This window comes from Lemur catta, chromosome 3 (assembly GCF_020740605.2).
Source record: "Lemur catta isolate mLemCat1 chromosome 3, mLemCat1.pri, whole genome shotgun sequence".
NCBI lineage: Eukaryota > Metazoa > Chordata > Mammalia > Primates > Lemuridae > Lemur > Lemur catta.
In genome coordinates, this window is record NC_059130.1 from 53,607,277 (window position 1) to 53,629,122 (window position 21,846).

The following is a 21,846-nucleotide window of genomic DNA, read 5'->3' on the forward strand; positions in this document are numbered from 1 at the left end:
ATATGAAGTTGGGTTTTTAAAGAAAACTTTGTCCTACCTTTTTAGGCTATTTTTACATTAGATATAAATATTACACATTTATGAAAATTTACCAGGAGCAAACTTCAACTTATTCGTAAAATAGTGGAGATGGCACTGTAAACCAAAAGGTAGAATGACTAATTATTAAATCGAAAATTTAACAATGATCTCTTCAGTATTCTTCCTGCTCCAAGCTTTACCATGGTAAGCTTTTTCAAATGTTAGCAGCCTGGGAAAACTCATCATTAAGACATACCTCTTCTGAGTCTTGTGATTTGGTGGTTTCTTCATTTAAAACATATCGTCCTCTATAAAATTCCCTGATCCTTAGATTTAATTTTTCAGTTTCCTTTTTCAAGTTCTCATAGCTTGGCAATGGTTTGATGGCTGTATCTGAGCCCCTAAAAGGTAAAGACTCATCCAAGCTGTTCTGAGGTTCCCTCCAGGCAGGGGAATGACTGTCTGGGTCAGAGTTTATGTCATCTTCATCAAGTTCTTCTTTAATCAGGGAGGCTGAAGAGGGTTTCAGACATACAGAAGCATAATTCTGGCCATACAGAAACCTCAAAGTTTCTTCTGTCTTCCACTCAATCAAAGTCTCCTTCAAAACTTTAAGTAAGTTTGTCTTTGCAACTTCAGGACCCACCTGCACTGAACTAGAGACTGACCTAGAAACTTGGTTCGATTTGGCAAATTTTCTCTTAAAATGCTCAGCACTTTTCTTACTTATGCCTACTAGAGTAATTTCTGACCTATTGTGTTTATTTTCAGAATTTTCGGAAGCTTTTAATCTCTCAGGCAAAGTACTGTTTGAAGAAATTTGAGTATTTACTTTCTGTAAAGGAAGTACATGTGCAGCAGCTTTCTCATCACTATCTAATCTGCAATTGCCTAACTGCTCAGTGACACCTACTACTGTCTGTTCTTTGCCTTTGTGTTTGGAGTTAACTTTTTGACAAGCTTTCTTTTTCATTATGCTTTTTGTGTGCAGCTGTGGCCTAATACTTGTTGAATTTCCTGGTAGAATGGAGGAAACAAAGTCTTGCTCATTATCACTGCTACTATCACTATGAGTGCTAGAAGAACTAGATTCACACTGCTTTTCAAAATGGCTGGAATTGTCAACATCTGATGTTTTAATGGCTTTACTGCATAACTGTACTTCTTCTCCAGAATAGCCACTGTAGAACAAAAGATAAACAAAATAACTAAATAACAAATAAAAAATAACAGGAAAGTAAAGTGTCCCATAGTATTTATATTTTGTAACTTTCAAGGTATAAATTTTTAATCCCTAGGCAATAGATTCTGATACATAAATTTCAGAAGACTCCTATAATTTCTCTGTATCTAATATATATATTTGATATAATTTTCTTTCCATTTCTTCCCTAGTTATTTTTAAATTGTTAAAGGAGTACAGTAAAAAGAATACTTGATAATTCTACCATACTGAAATATTTCGATTTTTGCCTGTACTATGATTGTTTAACCTTTTTTAAAAAAGTTCTGCTTTTGAAACTTCATTACTGGCCTCTCAAAAAAAAAATATTACAGGAACTCTGTATAGGTTTGAAAGATAGTAAGAGATGGGTAAACACTTTCATTTCTTTTTTTGTGTGACATGGTCTCAGTCTGTTGCCTGAAGTAGAGTACATTTGCTCCATCACAGCTCACTGCAACCTCAAACTCCTAGGCTCAAGTGATCCTCATGTCTCAGCTTTCTGAGTAGTTGGGACTATAGGTGTACACCACCACAACAGGTACAACAATTTTTTAAAAAATTTTTTGTTATTTTTTACAGAGACAGGGTCTTGCTATATTGCCTAGGCTGATCTTGAACTCCTCCTGGCTTCAAGCAATCCTCCCACCTCAGCCTCCCAAAGTGCTAGGATTACAGGTGTGAGCAATTACGCCCAGCCAGGTAAACATTTTCTAATTGAAGTTGATTGTCATACAGAAAATTCTTGTAATATATTTTTTTGAGAGGCAAGTAATGAAGTTTTCAAGAGCAGAACTTTTTTAAAAAAAGATTATATAAACAATCACAGCAAAAGAACAAGCAAAAACCAGAATGAAAAACACAAGATAGTCATAGCAGAAAACAAAGTTGGCAAATCAACATTTTTCAATGAAAGGTATTTAAATTTGAAAATCCAGAGTTAGAACAGAATGCTAACAAGAAAAAACAAAAGTTGTCCCTTTGATCATTTTCTTCAATTTTCAGATTAGGTTTGAGTAAGATTAAGAATTATGAAAGAGTGAAGGCAGAGAGAGTAACTTTGCCAGTACAAACTTAAAACAAACAAGGATAGGTGAGCAGTTGCTCTCAAGCAAACATACATATCAGAACTTTTAATAAAAGATCTGGATGAGGACTTTGGGTTAAGAAACATGCTAGGGTGAAATGTAAAATAGAAATAAAAATAACGGGAAAAAAAGTTGAAAGCAAGGTAGTGGATGGGAATAGAGGAAAGACAACAAATCTGTTCAGAATTAAATACCTTTTTAGTTAGAATCTAGCCTATATAACCATTGGATGGTCTCTTGGATCAGAAGGAATGTGAATAGGTATAATTTTAAGAATTTTAGAATATGACTTTCATATATTTCACACTTCATAATCTTACTTATGCTCAATTCCATATGACCAAGGCAGTGACTAATAACCAGGAACATTTATTCTGAGAGTTAAAGGATGTGTTTTGAGAGATGGCCATGGTTGGGCAAGCAATACCATGAGGAGACTTTAGGGAAAAAAAAAATCACAATTTGGAATTTATACGAATGCTTTAGACACTCTTTCAAACAATTAACTGATAATGTCTTGAAATCCTGTAAGACTATAAAAACATTTCAACAAATGTAATTGGCACAATCTAACTAACAAACAAAGCAGCACAGTATCTGAGATGGAGGCTGTCTTTGTGTCATATTTCAACAGGTTCAATTAGACTTCCTCAGCAGGAACAGCTGTACAATAAATCATACAGATCAAACACATCATCTTACCATCACAAAAGAAAAAGCTGAACAGGTCAAATATTTCTCTGTGTGGGCTAGAATGGGGCACTTATATAATGCATGAGCACAGGAAGTCCAAGAGCTTGTATCACCTGGTTCTCTCCAAACATTTCTATTAACACGAATATTTAGAAAGTAAGTGTGATACTGATTCAACTGTACCTTTGTCCTTCCTTTAGCAGCTGAAAATCAGGATGCCTGTCAGAAAAACACAGAAATAGAAAATTGAAGACAACTGACATGTCAAACACTTTCAAGTGTTTATTAAAACTACATGGAATAGAAAATATAATTAAAAGCAAATAGTTCACATAAAAATTTTTTTCTTTAAGAAATAAAGGACAAAGTAATGTGAAACTCATCAACAAGAAATCTGGATTATTCTCTTATCCAAAATTTATTCATATTTCAGGACTAAGTTCTAATTCTACCAGCCCAATAAAGTTTTCCTTGACTAACCTGGACTTTGGTAAATCCCTTCTCTAAATTCCAGAGTTATTAATTGCATAGTCTGTACAATTAACTTAATGATGTATTTCTTTATGGCCTACTACTAGAACTATTACCTAAATGTTTTACTCTTCGTATGTTTAAGTCTGGTTTCTCAACTAGACCACAAGCTCCTTGAAGGCAGAGATTATAACTAGCTTGTATTTCTCTTTATATGGCCAATAAGACTTTTTGCCTTAGTTTCTGAGAAAGCAGTTATAATGTAGAGAGGATGTGAACTATGTAGATCAAGTGATTTAATTTAACTCCAGGAACAATTTTGCTGTGCAATATCAGAAATCACTCTTGGCCATCATGGATATTAAAAATGAGGAGGAGAAAGCTCTTACAAGCCCCAGTATAAAGAGGAACAAACATAATAGCAAACGAATCCATAAGGATGGGAAACCTCTGTAAAATATTTCTGAAGTGACTCAGCAAGAGTACCTTCTAAAGACCACAAAACAGATTAAACAAAAAAGAAATAAAAAGAACTAGGTGCACACTAAAGAGAGCTAAGGCACTGAACATAAATCCCATTTAAAGGCCAAAATGGGGCAGCATTGAAAGCCACGATATTGCAAAAAAAAACTTTCAATAAAAAAGTCAAGCTAAATGGACAGATGTAACCAGAACTCATTTGAGTTATGACATTTAAAGGCTGCCAGTCATAAATATCAGTGTTCCAAGTACTTTTCTGTATAATTAAAAATCACAGCATCAACCATGTAACTATTGCCCAGATAATACATTAATCTTTTGTTCAGTCCTAAGCATAGGAGACACTGCAGGGAATAGGCTCTCATGCCAATCTTCTCCTTAGTTATGGGAGACGCTACTAACTGATCGAGGCATTCTTTCCCATTAAATTCCTTCTCAGTACCACATATCAGATGTTCACAGGATGAAACCAACATTTACCATCCCTACTCTAGAGATTCCCTTGGAGTTCAGAAATCCCCAAGACTAACAATAAAAAATTTAGAGAGAAAAGACAAAATAAGTCAACAGGCAGAGAGTTGCCTGAAAGTAGAAATTTAGTTTTTCTTCTTCCTTTGTCCCTTAGCCAGTCTAAGTGGATCCTTTTCCAAGCATTCCTATTACCCTGTTTACCCTACTGCTTCCCACTCACTAAAATTCTAGTCACAGAAGCTACCTTGGTTTGGTGTTGCTCAAAGATGACAAATGATACCACTTGGATAGTGACTAGACTTGACTATTTCGGGGAATATTTATAACTCCCATTAAGGGCTTTTTTGGCCTAAATAATACGCTAATGTTTACAATAGAGTATTTCATTGCCTGTTGACTACTTCTTCATATTTCTACTTCCAATTCTCTCACTCTTCCTATCCCACATCCTTGCCCAGGTCTTCTTGGCTAAAATGATCAAGATTCAGCACCATGTAGCTAGTTGTCTGGCATTTGGTCCTACATTAGGGTCTGAGTGTCACTGTAGGGAAGAATATATGCATAGATACAGTAATTTTCAATTTGATTCTTATACCCAATGGCTAACAAATGCAGAATATATTCCATCATTTAACATATTCCTCCAAAAATCAAATTCTGAACTATTATATGTATGGACTGTTGGGAATGTTAATACAAAGAATAGATTCCTTTTCTTAAGGACCATATAATTTAGTAGGAGAAAAATGCATGTTCTAAGTGCTTTACAAATATTAATCCTCATAACAATGATACAGCTACTACTGTCATCCCATGTTATAGATAAGAAAATTGAGAACAGAGAGAATAATTTGCCCAAAATCACACAGCTAGTAAGTGGTGAAGCCAGGATCACACCCAGACAGTATGGCTCCTAATAATTACACTGTTTTTTTTTTCTTTTTTCTTTTTTTTTTATTTCAGCTCATCATGGGGGTACATAAGTTTAGGTCATATACATTGTCCATGTCCCGCCCATCCCCCCGAGTCAGAGTCCCAAGCGCGTCCGTTCTCATTCTCCAGACAGTGCGCCTGGCACTCATCATGTAGTCATACCTCCATCCCCTCCCCCCCCCACCTCCCCGGGTCTGCACCTTCAAGCATGACCATTCCCCAGAGGGTGTGCAACGCACTCGTCATGTAGGCATACACCCATCCCCTCCCCCCACCCCCCATCCCAGTCTGATACCCAATTGGTATCCTTCCCTGATGTACATTTAGGTGATGATCAGGGAAACCAGTTTTCTGGTGAGTACATGTGATGCTTGTTTTTCCATTCTTTGGATACTTCACTTAGTATAATGGGTTCCAGCTCTCTCCAGGAGAACCAAAGAGATGTCGTATCATCGTCATTTCTTATAGCTGAGTAGTACTCCATGGTATACATATACCACAGTTTACTAATCCATTCGTGGATTGATGGGCACTTGGGTTGTTTCCACATCTTTGCGATTGTGAATTGTGCTGCTATAAACATTCGGGTACAGGTGTCTCTGTTAAAGAATGACTTTTGTTCTTCTGGGTATATGCCCAATAATGGGATTGCTGGATCAAATGGTAGGTCGACTTGAATCTGTTTAAGGTATCTCCATATTGCTTTCCATAGGGGTTGCACTAGTTTGCATTCCCACCAGCAGTGTATGAGTGTTCCTGTCTCTCCGCATCCACGCCAACATGTGTTGTTTTGGGATTTTTTGATAAAGGCCATTCTCACCGGAGTTAAGTGGTATCTCATTGTGGTTTTGATTTGCATTTCCCTGATGATTAGGGATGTTGAGCATTTTTTGATATGTTTTTTGGCCATTCTTATGTCTTCTTTTGAAAAATTTCTATTCATGTCCTTTGCCCATTTTTTGATAGGATTGTTTGATTTTTTCTTGCTGATTTTCCTGAGTTCTAAATAGATTCTTGTTATCAGTCTTTTATCTGATGTGTAGTATGCGAAAATTTTTTCCCATTCTGTAGGCTGTCTGTTTATTTTCATGACTGTTTCTTTGGCTGTGCAGAAGCTTTTTAATTTAATCAGGTCCCATTCGTTTATTTTTGTTGTTGCTGCGATTGCCTTAGGGGTTTTCTTCATAAATTCTTTGCCTAGACCAATGTCTTTAAGAGTCTTTCCTACATTTTCTTCTAGAATTCTAATCGTTTCCCATTTAAGGTTTAAATCTGTTATCCACCGTGATTTGATTTTTGTGAGAGGTGAAATCTGTGGGTCCTGTTTCAGTCTTCTACATGTGGCTATCCAGTTTTCCCAGCACCATTTATTGAATAGGGACTCTTGTCCCCAGAGTATGTTTTTGTCTATTTTGTCAAAGATTAGATGGTTATATGAGGATGGTTTTATATTTGGGTTTTCTGTTCTGTTCCACTGGTCTGTGTCCCTGCCCTTGTGCCAATACCAAGCAGTTTTAAGAACCACAGCTTTGTAGTATAGTTTGAAGTCTGGCAAATCAATACCTCCCATTTTGTTTTTATTGCTTAAGATTGCTTTTGCTATACGGGGTCTTCTCTGATTCCATACAAAGTGTATAATTATTTTTTCTAAATCTGTGAAAAATGATGTTGGTAATTTAATAGGAATTGCATTGAATCTATAGATTACTTTGGGTAGTATAGACATTTTAACGATGTTAATTCTTCCAATCCATGAGCATGGTATGGATTTCCACTTATTTACGTGTTCTGCAATTTCCTTCCTTAGCATTTCATAGTTCTGTTTATAGAGGTCCTTTACCTCTTTAGTTAAATATATTCCTAGATATTTTATTTTCTTTGTTGCTATTTTGAAAGGTATTGAGTCCTTAATTTGGTTCTCCGATTGAATGGTATTGGCATATATGAAATAATTACACTGTTGATCAAAGAATTCAAAAGAGTATGTGTTAAAGAGAGATATAAGAGAGATACGAGAGATATAAGAGATGCTACAGGAAATCAGAGAAGAAAAACTTCCTGCTGAGCCAATCAAGAAAAGTTTCAGAGAGGAATCATTTCAGCTAGGCTTATAAAGATTGATAAAGTTTGCATACAAAGGCATTTGAGGCTAATCCCATGAACCCCATACTGGGGTGTTATTCTACAAACTTCTCCCTTTTCTCTCTTTTTTTTTTTCTTTTTTAAAGCACCTAATCATGCTTAAACCTACTCTATCCCTTTAAAATAAAAAAAACAAAAACCTGTCCTTCAATTACACAGCCCTTCTCCATTTCATTATAAGCCCTCTTTAGAGAAGTCTGTACTCATCATTTTCAATTCCATATCTCCTATTCAGTTATTAACTCTCAGCCTCCTGGAATCTGTACCAATTACTCCCCTGAAATGGTTTTTGCTAAGATCACTAATTACCATGCAACTGCTAAATCTAATGGATATTTTTCAGTTTTTTTTCTTTTTTAAAGTAGAGGGAAAAGAATCAGTATGAAAGGATATCTTGAAAGAGGAAGAATAGGACTAAATTATAAAGCAAGGCCCTGGAGAGACAACAGAATCAGTAACATAGATGAGGGTATTATATTAGCAATGAGGAGGCAGAGAAAGAGTGCACATGTAGAAAATATGTTGAAGGAGATTCTGCTGGATGCCCTCAATTGTTTCAGTAAAGTAGGTTTAATTATCTACTATGTGTTGGGAGTCAGATTCAAGGTTTAACGAGAGCAGAAAAGGTCTGAATGTATCAGATAGTAAATAAAAAACAAACAAAAAAAAGTGAGCATATAGCAGAGAACAGGGCCAAAGGAATACAAAGAATGCAGGCTTGTGTTTAAATCCCAAATCTATATACCTCACCAAGTGTCATTGGGTGAGTCACTATACTGCTATGGGTAATACAGTATTTCCCCAGGGATGCCATGAGGACTTTGTGCCAATGGTCTTATTTGAGAACTTCCCCCGATAAAGTTCAGCAACCTAAGCACAGAAAAAAAGTATAAATGGAGCTTGGGAAGGTGCACATGGCAAAAGGTTAAGGGGAAAAGAATCTGGGATTGTTTGAGAGGACACTGTAATTGCTGATGTAGAGCACAAGAAAACAAATGTAATAAGGCTCTGCCAACTCAGAAGAATAGAGCTAGGATAAAGACAGGAGGTCAAAATGAGGTGACAAAGCAGACTCGGGAGTGATAGCTGTAGATGAGATAAAGGTTGTGGTCAGAGATCGGAAGCTCTTATTTCAAGATCTTGGAGGCAGAATAGTTCCAAATAAGAATGAGGTCCAAATGTGGCTGCATCAAGGGGCAATCAAAATGTAAACATTATTGTAAATCATGAATACCATTTAAGACAGTTTTATGAGATATCCCCATCTACACAACGTGATCTTTTTTGAGAATTAAAAGAAAATTCAATCTCTAAAGAAGGTAAGAGGAAAATTAGCATATAGTAAGTGCCTACTATATGCTAGGTAGGTTTTTTTAATTGTGGTAAAATAACATAAAAATGTTTTTAGGTGTATAGTACAGTAGCATTAAGTACATTTATACTGTGGAACTATCATCACCATCCCTCTTCAGCACTTTTCATCTTCCCAAACTATGTGCTAGGTGGTTTTATATATTATTTCATTTAATACTCATGCAATTTACAACTTTATTTTTTATAAATGAGGAAACCAAAGTTTTGAGAGGTTAAGTGACTTCTTAAGATCACACAGCTAACAAGTAATAAATCTAGGATTTGAACTTGGGCCTGATTTCAAAGTCCAAGCTCTTTCCATGCCTCTAATTAATGTTAGAATAAAGACTGCCCCCCCAAAAGTTGTAAGGACACCACCTTTGCTTAATTCCTCTCATACAAACCCAATGCACTTTACAAACTATTTTCCTCTTTTTCTGAGAACTATACTCAACACTGTTTCTAGATGTTAACTGCTTTATGAGTGACCTTAAATATCCTTCCTGATTCATAATCTATAAAAAGAAGAGGAGTACCCGACACTAAAATAAACTAGATTTGAGTTTACTGAGGTATTAGGTGAAAGGTTTAATATAAAACTTCAGTTTGTTTTGCTATGTGCTATTTCAGAAAAAAATGAGCACCAAGGTACATTGCTCTTTCTTTTCTATCCTTTCTTAGATGAAATTCAAATTCTTTGTTAAAAGTGCCATTTCCGTTTGAGCTAAGTATGTTCTATGCCTTTCTTCACAATTTATGTTGCCCTAGAGATAGTTCCTAAAAGCTGAATTTAAAAAACAAAAATAAGTAACTATCCTAAAGAATATCTTTAAGGTGATTCTTAATAAATATTTTCATTGTATTTTCACTAAGGCATAAACTAGATGATTAATTTTAATTTTAGCAAAGTAAATCTAAAACTAGAAATAACTTATGTCCCAAATCTTGTGGATGTATGTACATATATGTGTGTATGCATATATGTCACTTAGAATGTGTATATTATAAATAAAACAACAGAACGACAGGCTATGATTCCCTTCTGTGGTGGAAATTTTTCAAATATATTTTGAGACATGTTAAAACCTGTTTCATAAAACTTTTATTCTGTACCAAGCAACAAAGTGGCTGTTCAGGAAGAGGTTATAATTGTTCTGCAGAGGTTTTTGGCTTCCGCACCTCTGAGATTCTACTATGTTTATTGCCAAGAAGCAATGTGTGAAAATCCCCTACTCTGGGCCACATGATGGCGCTTTTAGCTCAGTCAGCATTAACCTTTCACCCCAACATGATCTTTAAAATCATAATTTGATTTTCAGTATTTGTCCTTCCCTCTCAGATTTGATTTTAGGTTACAATTCAAAAAACTTCCCTCCTTCAAAGACTTGTCAGAGCCTACATTTAAGCAAACAGGATTTATACATACAACTATATGATTATCTAAATGAGCACAATGTGTCAGAGTAGCAAAACTGTATGTGGTCTGTTTCTGGTGACCAAGTGGGTGAAAAATTTCTAACTTATAACATGAGAAGTATCATACTGTGTCATGACCCAGACCATTCTAGGTCAATGTTTTGTCTCTAAAATGGTGTCAGGAGATATTTTGTGAGAAGCACTGCTACTCTCCATATTAAGGGTACACTCCACATATTTTTTTCTTACCTTAAAAATGAGGCACTAGAAAACCTTCAAGGCCCTTTCTGACTCCAAAGCCTTGAAAAAAGTATGGAGCTAGAATTCATGAATTTGTCTAAATCTTTCTTAAATCCATCTGTACCCATGAGGTAGTGAGCTTACTATGGTATAAAGTAATATCCTATAAATTTTAAGGGACAGTAGGTTTCAATATTTTAGAATCTGATAAATAAATTTATACAGGCATACTTTATTTTATTATGCTTTGCTTTATTGTACTTTTCAGATACTGTATTTTTTACAAATTGAAGGTTTGTGGCAACTGTGTTGAGCAAGTTTATTGGTGCCATTTTTCCAAAAAAATGTGCTTTGTATTTCTGTGTCACATTTTGTTAACTTACAATATTTCCAACTTTTTCATTATTATATCTGTCATGGTGATCTGTGATTGGTGATCTTTGATGTTCTGCTGGAATTGTTTTGGGTGCTGTGAACCAAGCCTAAACAAGATGGCAAACAATCGATACATGTTGTGTGTTCTGACTGCTCCACCAACTGGCTGTTCACCCATCTCTCTCCCTTACCTTGGGCCTTCTTATTTCCTGAGAGACAACAATATTGAAATTAGGCCAGTTAATAACTCTACAATGGACTAGTGAAAGAAAACTCACACATCTCTCACTTTAAATTAAAAGCTAGAAATAAGTAAGCTTAATGAGGAAGGCATGTCTAAAGAGATAGCCGAAAGTTAGGCCTTTTGTACAAAACAGTTAGCTAAGCTGTGAATACAAAGGAAAAGTTCTTGAAAGAAATTAAAAACACTACTTCTGTGAACACAAGAATGATAAGAAAGTGTAACACCCCTATTGCTGATATAGAGAAAGTTTTAGTGTTCTGGATGGAAGGTCAAACCAGCCACAATATTTCCTAAAGCCAAAGACTAATAATCCAGAACAAGGCCTCAACTCTCTTCAATTCTACAAAGGCTGACAGAGGTGAGGAAGCTGTAGAAGAAAACTCTGAAGCTAGCAGAGCTTAGTTCATGACGTTTAGGGAAGGAAGCCATCTCCACAATGTGAAAGTGCAAGCTGAAGCTGCAAGTGCCGATGTGTTATAGAAGCTATGGTGAGTTATCCAGAAGATCTAGCTAAGATCACCCATGAAGGTGGCTACACTAAACAACAGATTTTTAACATAGGAAAAAAAGTCTCATGTTGGAAGAAAATGCCATCTAGGGCTTTCATGGCTAGAGAGAAGCAAATGCCTGGCTTCAAAACTTCAAAACAGGCTGACCCCTCTTGTTAGGGCCTAATGCAGCTTGTGACTTTAAGTTGAAGCCGGAGCTCATTTACCATTTTGAAAATCCTAGGGCCCTTAAGAATCATGCTAAATCTACTCTGCCTGTGCTCTATGAATGGAACAACAAAGCCTGGATGACAGCACATCTGTTTACAGCAGGGTTTATTAAATATTTTAAGCCTACTGTTGAGACCTATCGCTCAGAAAACAAGATTCCTTTCAAAATATTACTGCTCATTGACAATACACCTAGTCACCCAAGAGCTCTGATGGAGATATACAAGGAGATTAGTGTTGTTTTTATGCCTGCTAACACAACATCCATTCTATAGTCCATGAATCAAGGAGTCATTTCGATTTTCAAGTCTTATTATTTAAGACATACATTTTGTAAGACTGTAGTTGGCATAGTGATTCCTCTGATGGATTTGGGCAAAGTAAATTGAAATCCTTCTAGAAAGGATTCACTTACTATTCTAGATGCCATTAAGAACATTTGTGATTCATGAGAAGAGGTCAAAATGTCAACATTAACAGGAGTCTGGAAGAAGTTAATTCCCGAACTCATGAATGACTTCGAGAGGTTCAAGACATCAGTGGAAGAAGTCATTGCAGATATGGTGGAAATATCAAGACAATTAGAAATAGAAGTGGAACTTGAAGATGTGACTGGATTGCTACAATTGCATGATAAAACTTGAATGGATGAGAAGTTGCTTCTTATGAACAAAGAAAGTGGTTTCTTGAGATGGAATCTACTCCTGGTGAAGATGCTGTGAACACTGTTGAAATTGCAACAAACGATTCAGAATATTCCATAAACTTAGTTGATAAAGCAGTAAGAGGGTTTAAGAGGACTGACTCCAATTCTGAAAGAAGGTCTACCGTGGATAACATGCTATCAAACAGCATTTGATACAGAGAAATCTTTCATGAAAGGAAGAGTCAATTAATGCAGCAAATTTCGTTGCTGTCTTATTTCAAGAAATTGCCACAGCCAACCTGACCTTCAGCAACCACCATCCCCATCAACAATGAGGGAAGACCCTCCATCAGCAAAAAGATTACAACTCACTGAAGGCTCAGATTACTGTTAACATTTTTTAACAACAAAATAATTTTAAGTTAAGGTATATACATCATTTTTTTAGACATAATCCTACTACACACTTAACGGACCACTGTACAGTGTAAACATAACTTTTATATGCATTGGGAAACCAAAAAATTCATGTGACTCGCTTTGTTGCAATAATAACTTTATTGTGGTGATCTGGAACCAAACTTGCAATATCTCGGAAATATTCCTGTACTAGCTTTCACAATAATGTAAGAAAGACTAAATTGGGTCAAATTCAATATTCCCTTTCCAAATAGTTTGTAAGATCATGGTATCAAAGATGTCAAGTTCAAATTATTCAGGACATAACTCTAAAACATCCCTGGATGTTCTTTAAAATTTAAAAACTTTGATCCAATCCTTTATCAGCCTTCATCTTTACAGACTAAAGAGTTCAAATTATTAAAGTCAGTAACTCTATTCTAAGTTCTTAAATGAGGCAAAGTTTCCTACAAGGTAGTGTTTCTTTAGTCTTATGCTGATAATTTTAATTTTCACCATTTTTATAAAAAAGGCATTTCCTTATTTAGAAAACTTTCACTATAGTAGCAGTGACTAAAGACACCATTGACTTAGAAGTATAAAACATTAGAACTAAAGGGAACTAAGAGGTTAAGTGCAATTTTCTCCTTTTACAAATGAGGAAGCTGAGACCTAGTGTTGAGAAGCGACTTTCCTATAGTAAAACAACTAAAAACCTGAGCTAGAGCCAACAAAACCTTGCTCTTCAAACTGCAGTCAGGACTAATCAATTATGTGGGTGGCTGCCAGCATTTTAAAAAACCAACAGAGTAGAAAATATCAATATCACAGTGAGGATAAATATTGTTTCATAAAACTTTTGTATCAGTTACATGCAAATACTGGATCATAAGGTAAAAATGCATTTATTATAAGGATCAAAAAGTTTAGAAGTCATTGCAATAAGAGATCTAATTCTTTGACTGGATTTCAAAATTTATTCTTATTTTAAAATTATTATTAAAATTACTGTAATGATGCAATTTATTATTTATTATGATGACTTACTATAAGCTAATAAAAATGTGTCTGCATTAAATACTAAATGCTGCCAATTTAAAGAAGCCATTTTCTCCCCTTTAAAAGATGAGTTAGCTAGGCACAGTGACGCACGCCTACAGTCCCAGCTACTTGGGAGGTTGAGGCACGTGGATTGCTTGAACCCAGGAGTCTGAGGTTGCAGTGAGCTATGATGACACCACTGCTCTCTAGCCCAGGCAACAGATAAAGACCCTGTCCCCAAAAGAGAAAAAATAAAAAAAATAAAGATCAGTTCTGAATGTTGTATCCCATACATGTACAGACTTTCTTTAAAATATCACATTTCTATAGAGCTTAAATGTGTAATAGGTAGCCAAGCTTTTGAAAATACCAAATTCTAGAATTCTGACCCTTAGCACACATTAAAAAAAAAAAAAATCAATCTCTGTGAAAAAACAGTGACCTCTAGTGGATTAAATAACACTGGCATAATCCCTGCCCCTAAGAATTTAGAAATTAAAGTAACATTGATTCATCCAGATATAAAAGATACTGATATGGTTATAAACTTACATAATTAAGGGCTCTAGTTACACTATACAATGGGACAAATGTATATTTATAGATTACTCACTGGTTTCTTCTAATCAAGTGGAATATGATGAATAGAATCCTTATCTCATTTAGAGTCTATCACTAGCTTTAGAAATACACTTAATCTTTCTGAACTTTCTTTAATGAAGAGGCTGGATTAAATATGAGGACCCTTTCAGCTCTTTAATTATGATTCTTTCTTCTTTAATTCATTTTGTACACCAGTACCAGATTTAGTTCTGCTCAAAAAATGTTAGATGGCTCCTCAGTACTTGAGTATATACCAAACTTAGCCTGGCCCCTTGTTACTTGCCTATCGTATTTTTTCTCACCATATACCCTTTATTTCAAGTGGGCCAATGTTCAATACCTCAGCCCATTCCCATGAATTTACTTTTTCACTTTTGCTTGCAGTGGGGTTTCTTATTACGTAATGTTCCTAGCCTTGCTAATTTACATTACAGGTTCCCATTAAGGTCTATACAAAATTGTTTCACTCATGTATTTGTTCTGCCATCCCAATGATTGTTAAACTCACAGGTTAGGTTTTATATGCGTGCGTGCGTGTGTGTGTGTGTGTGTGTGTGTGTGTGTGTGTGTGTAGCCTGCCAGATACTAAACACATACTGCACACTCTGAATGTAAATTAAGTTGATTAGTTTAGATTTGAGAAAGAAAGGCCACTTTCATCTTTCTTTTTTAGTGAGATAAGTAATGGTACAGAGATAAGATAGAATTTCAAGAACCACAAATCTGGGAAAAAGTAGGCACTCTGAATATAGGATAACATTTTATGAAAAGGTTAGAGGGAAGAACTCTAATCTTAAATCAGCTAAAGGAAGTACCAGAAACTATGTTTGAAGAAAACAGAGATGACAAGAAAGATGGATTGGTAAATGGTTTTGAAGCAGTTGAAGCAGATGTGAGAATAGCACAGAGCGTTAAATTTAAGAATATCTTTGGAAGCAGAGTTAAGGATAACCTAGGAAACACTGGTGGTAGTGGGGAACGGAACATGTTGCTGTCAGGGGTGGAGGAGGCAATGGGCAGCTCTGTTGAAAGAAATATTTAAAAAGGAAGAAAAGAGGTGATAAGTAAAAAGGTGCTCTTAGCTTCCCAGTCATCTTGGACAATGCCACAATCTTTTATCCTCTAAGCAAGAAAGCTGACGGGCTGGTGGTAAAATGATGAACAATTTAGTCATTATGTTTAATTCAATTAACAAAGGTCATAGGGTAGTATGTTTTACATACTCTAAACCACACAGGACTGGATTGGCAGGCAAAGGTACTGTCCTCAGTACAATTGATGTTAGCTGAATTAAGGGTGGTGTCATATCACCTTTGTATCAGATACGACTTTAAGGGTTTATTTTGTTTTTTTGAGGCCAAGCTCTTTATTTAACCTGCATCTCATTGTGTTTAAGTCATTACGTTTATCTAGCATACATCCTATCCTATAAATAACACTGCCTTGTGTTGTTATAATATTCTCTTTTAAACATGATTTATTATTTCATTAAGCCTTTGGAATTTCTAGACAATGTTTAATTACCTGAACAATAATTCTTGTTACCTTTGTTACATTATTATGCCACCTGAATAAATTTTCTCGACTTTATTTAGCATACAGTAATGTTGCAAGTATTTAAGTATTTCCCAAGAGGCAAAACCCCAGGAATGTCTATAAACTTTTGCAAAAAAAAAAAAAAAGACTTTTTAATTGGCTTTAAATTTATAAAATATTGTACTGATTTTAATAAAGATCAAATGAATTAGTAACCTGAACTTTTTAACCTTAGTACATAGTTTCCTCACAGCCAAGTGAGTTTACTAGGATCCCAAGACCCAGTATCCTCTGCAAAAAATTTAACATTCTTACTCCAGGATTATTACATTATCAGAATTCATAGACACAAATGGCATAGTAGAAAACGAGAGTTAAAGTTCTGGTTTTATGATTAAAGCTAAAACAGCAAACAAATAACATTTGTATGTATGAATTTTCTGATTTTAAGTATAAAATCCTTAACAGCTATGCTTAAAATATAACCATTTCCCCGCAATTAAAATGTGTAAAATGGCAACATTCTACAGAAAACTAGACCTACTCTCAGCCTATCTCAAAAAGCAGAAAGAAATTATTAGGATATATGAACAAATGTGTATACATAATGATTTAAATTACCTCTCTTCTTCTCGAACCCATACTGGAGTTTTTGGAATTTGTGCTTCAAAAAACTTAGATGCTTGATAACAAAAATTGCTGCAAAAAGACTGAAAAGAACATTTTAAAATTAGTTTATTTTTTCTTACTGTGAAATAACCTATATACAAAAGAAAGTATAAAACATAAATGTATAGTTCAAATAATAAATGAAAACCTACTAATCTACCACTCAAGGTAAGAAATCAGGTATAGTACCTTCGAAGGCCTTTATCTGCCCCTCCCCAACTGCATCACCCTCCACTTCCCCCAGAGGTACCGCTACCATGTATTTGGTATTAATCATTCCCTGGCTTTTCTTTAGCCTTATAAAACATATCATCCAGTTTTGCTTATTTTTAAACTTTATCTAAATGGAATAACATTTTTATATATTCTTGACTTTTGTTCAAAATTATGTTTTTTAAGATTCATTCATGCTGTAGCTTATTTGTTTTGTGTATTGCACTCCATTGTGTTAGTATATTATACTTTACTGATTGACAATTGAGTTTCTAATTTTTTTATCACTACAGAAATGTTACTATGAACATTTCTTTTACAATTAATTTTTTTAAAATTATGGTAAAATATACATAACATAAAAGTTATCATCTTAACCCTTTTCAAGTATATAGTTTAGTGGCATTAATTACTTTCACATTATTGTACAACCATCACCGCCATTCATCTTTATAACTCTTTTCAACTTATAAAACAATACCATCAAACAATAACTCCCCATTCCCACCTCCTTTACTTATCATTCTACTTTCTGTCTCTATGAATTTGACTACTTTAGGTATCTCATATAAGTGGAATCACACGGTATTTGTCCATTTGTGCTGGCATATTTCATTTAGCACAATGTCTTCAAGGTTCACCCATCTTGTAGCATGTCAGAATTTTCATTTTTTAAGGCTAATATTCCATCGTATATTATGTATGTATATAGTACATTTTATTTATACAGCTATAAGCATTCTTATACATATATACTGATGCACATGGGTAAGAATTTCTTTAGGGTATATACCAAGAAGTAGATATACTTGGTCATAAAGAATGTGCAAAACTGACTTTATGAGATAAATGCCAGTTTCTCGAAAAGGTGGTACCAATTTCTGTTCCCACCAGCAGTATAAAGAGTTCCTGATATTGTCAGATTTTTATAATTTGCTACTTTGGGGGCTGTGAAAATGTAATTCAATTGTGCTTTTATTTGCTACTTACCTGATTACATTATTTTTTCATATGTTTATTAGCCATTCAAATTCCTTGTATAAAATTTTTCTGTTTGTGTTTTTCTTATAGCTTATATATTCTAGACATGAATCTGTGGTCAGTTACATGTGGAGAATATAACTTCTTATGATTTGTGGTTTATCTTTTCACTCTTTTTTAGAAACTTCTGAACAAAAGTTTTACATTTTAATGTAGAAATATTTATCAGTTTTTCCTCTGTAGGCTATACTTTTCTATCTTATTTAAGGAAGTCTCTCTACCCCAAGTTTATATTCTCCCATATTGTCTTCAAAAAAGTTTATCTTTTACATTTAGGAATTTAAACTACCTAAAATCGACCTTTGTATGCAGACTGAGATAGGGGTCAATATTCATTTTTTTCCCATCTGGATAAATAACTGTGCCAGTAAAATTGATTGAAAATTCCATCCTTTCTCCACTTATCTACAATACTCCCATTGTCATTTATCAAGTGTCCACATATGTGGTGAGTCTGTTACTGGCTCTCTATTCTGTTCCATGATTTACTTGCCTAGATTTGTGCTAATATGCATTTTTAATTTTTCAATGTTCAAGTCTTAACTAAAGCTTAAGCGAAGAACTTTTTAACATGGTGATTGAAATATTTACCAAAAAACTCCCAAACTTTTAACATGGCTATTTTCTTTCTAACAGGTAAGATTTTAAACAGTTATTTTTAGAATCCTATGTAGTATCATTAAAAATTTACTGCCACATTGAAAATAGCTTTTAAACTTACCTTTCTTTCAGTAATATCATAGACTTTATTGGTTTTGGTAGAAATTTTATATTTTTGTTTTGGTACCTAAAGAAAAGAAAGTACAGTTTACTAAAGAATCCAAGAAATAAACATGAACTTTATGACATTAAGTCATTTACATCATAACTTTGGCCAACCCACATCATTAGTTAATGACCTCGGTTTCATTTGTTATCTTACTACAAAGTATTTTGCCAAATAAAATAAACACCTATATATTTTTTTAAAAAAGGAGTTACTTACAATTCCCAGCCTCTTCTGACATAAAGGATAACCACAGAGTTTGACAATAGAACGTTCATCCACGACATCTCTGTAGTGAGCAGGTGAGATGAACTTCCCCTATAATGAAATGAGAGGGGCATTTCCACCCAGATTAATGGAAAAGTTCATTTATCAGCTCTCTACTCCTCATCTCTCTCATCTAAAAACACAAGGTTAACAATAGCACCCACTGCATAAGTTTGAAGTCAGAATTGGAGGACAAAATAAAGGAAAAGCACTTAAAGAAGTGCTCAACATATAGTAAGCATTCAAAAGGTGTTAGTTATTACTAAAAACAAAACAAGAACTTCTGCCAGAGTAGACTATGTATCTTTGTAGATTATATAGTTTATAAAATAATTCTAAGACAGGAGGAGAAGTGTTACTATTGCTATAGCAAAGCTAAATGATGATACTATCTTTTATTTTTAAAAAAGTTATTATTGAAAAAACTAAACCACATAAAGTAATGTAATTTTACCTATTTTTTAAAAGCACAATCTTTAAAAACAAAGTATTTGCAAGGTGTCATTGTGACTCCTAAGGGCAAAATCTTCCTACTTCTGAAAAAATTGTACAGAATGAGTACAGGTGAGGAGATGGTGACAAGATAACACCAAATATTTTCCTTTGATATCTTTATATTCAAACAATCTCAATTCTTGTTTTAAACTTTGAGATCTTTTTGAACAAGTTTTTCTGTTTTCATAGGACTAAAACACTTTTTATTGAGAGTGATACACGTTTTTTGTTTCAAATGAAGCATATGTGTATTTGGTTTTTGTCTTCTTTGGTGTCATCATAAATGTAGATTCTAATGCATTTCCCTATATCATTTTAAATACTATCACGTTCATATTCCTGTTTAGAAAAATCTCTGAACCACATTAAGAATTATTTTTGCAATAGAAGGTCTGAGTCTTAATTTATTCTCCTAAGGATTATGAGGATATAAAAGAAATTTCCAAAATTTTAATGCAATAAAGCTGTTTAAAAATATAAAAAATGTAATATAGATTATAATCCTCGTTTTATGTTAAATCATACATGATCTATATTTCAGGTTTTTTTTTTTGAGACAGAGTCTCGCTCTGTTGCCTGGGCTACAATGCCATGGCATCAGCCTAGCTCATAGCAACCTTAAACTCCTGGGCCCAAGCAATCCTACTGCCTCATTCTCCTCAGTAGCCAGGACTACAAGCGTGTGCCACGATGCCCAGCTAATTTTTTCTATTTTTAGTAGAGATGGGGTCTCACTCTTGCTCAAACTGGTCTCGAACTCCTGAGCTCAAACAATCCTCCTGCCTCGGCCTCCCAGAGTGCTAGGATTACAGGTGTATTTCCAGTTTTTAAAATGTCAAAATTAATGGAATTAACACTAACAAAAACAATAATCTTCTGTTACTTTAAATAGCATAACACGGAATATAGAAAACTGACACTGATCACTAGTGCAAACTGAGGAAAATCAAATGATATTAGTAGATCTACAACTAAGGGGTCAAATATACTTATTTTTCTTTTTCCTTTTTATTTTTGATTGATAATAATTATATGTATTTGTGGGGTATGTGACATTTTGATACATGCATATATTGTGGAATGGGCAAATCAGGCTAATTAACATATCCATTGCTTCACGTACTTCATTTCTTTGTGGTGAGAATATTTAAAGTGAACTCTTTTAATAATTTTGAAATATACATTATTATTAATTATAGTCACCTTGCTGTGTACTTACATTTTTTCATTAGTGCATTTTAAGGTCATTATACAAGGGATGCATGATAGTTGATTATTTTTAAATGTGCAAACTATATAGCATTTTACCTGCATCTAATGACTGAGAACAGATTCAAAGATTTTAATAATGCAAATAAATTTCATGTTATACACATTAAAAGATGTTATACTATAAAACTAATAATTTGTCAATACATACACACTCCATTAGGAAGTCTTCTGTAATATTCTCCTCTAAAAGCTGTTCAATAATATGTAGAGCTTTTCTCTCAAACTCAATCTTCTTTCTCACAGCTGCTTCTAGTTCTGCTTTCCTAGAATTTGAACGAGAAAGTTAATCTAATTACACGCTTCATCATGGCAAATACTCCATGTTTTAAAATACAACATAAATTTAAGCCATTATTTCGCTACTTAAATTAAATTTATATTTTTTAATGCTATTATTATTATTATTATTTTTTTTTTGAAAAGAATTTATTTACTCCTCCCAGAAAAACCCTCTAAAACCCAAGGCTCTTCCCTTTTCTCTCCTGGATGCCTTTTTCAGCCTCCACCCATCTGCACCCAGATATTCAAAATAAACAGCATTTTGCTACACATGACGCTTTGTGTGTCCCCCTCTCAGCTCCAGACCTAACAATTTTTTAATTATTACTCTTCTGTTAGAATGGTAGCTTGAAAAGTTTGGAGAATGGGCCAGATAGGAGAGAGTTTAGGCGCAGGGGAACTAAGAGGGGCTCTACTGAGAATTCAGTTACTTTAGGATTAATAAGCATCACATCTAGTGTTAAACTGTCTAGGCTTAAATTATTCTTAGCAATGTGACCTTAGACCACCAACTCAACTTCTCTGGGCCCCCCATATTTTTAACTGCAAAATGATGATAATAAAAAGGATTTCTCTTCAAAGATTATTGTGAATATTAAATGAAGTAATTCATGCAAAGTTCTTAACCCAGTGCCTGGCAACAGTGACTGTTCAGTAGATACCACTTTTTTCCCAAAAGGGGTAAAAATTTCAAGTAGAATAGGAAGGGGAGAAAGACAGCAGTGAATGTGTGAGGTAGGGGTAAAAGGAA

The 21,846-nt window shown here is 34.3% G+C and overlaps 1 protein-coding gene across 1 annotated transcript in view; it reads right to left on the reverse strand.

Annotated features, from left to right (window-relative positions):
• Positions 1-21,846, reverse strand: part of RPAP2 (RNA polymerase II associated protein 2) — an 80,956-nt gene that overhangs the window by 53,953 nt on the left and 5,157 nt on the right. Inside the window, exons 3-8 of the mRNA XM_045547535.1 lie at positions 20,965-21,079; positions 19,002-19,100; positions 18,738-18,803; positions 16,715-16,803; positions 3,208-3,243; positions 278-1,202 (exon numbers count right to left, since the gene is read on the reverse strand). Coding sequence (XP_045403491.1) covers positions 278-1,202; positions 3,208-3,243; positions 16,715-16,803; positions 18,738-18,803; positions 19,002-19,100; positions 20,965-21,079 — 1,330 coding nt within the window. The remainder of the gene's footprint in view (positions 1-277; positions 1,203-3,207; positions 3,244-16,714; positions 16,804-18,737; positions 18,804-19,001; positions 19,101-20,964; positions 21,080-21,846) is intronic.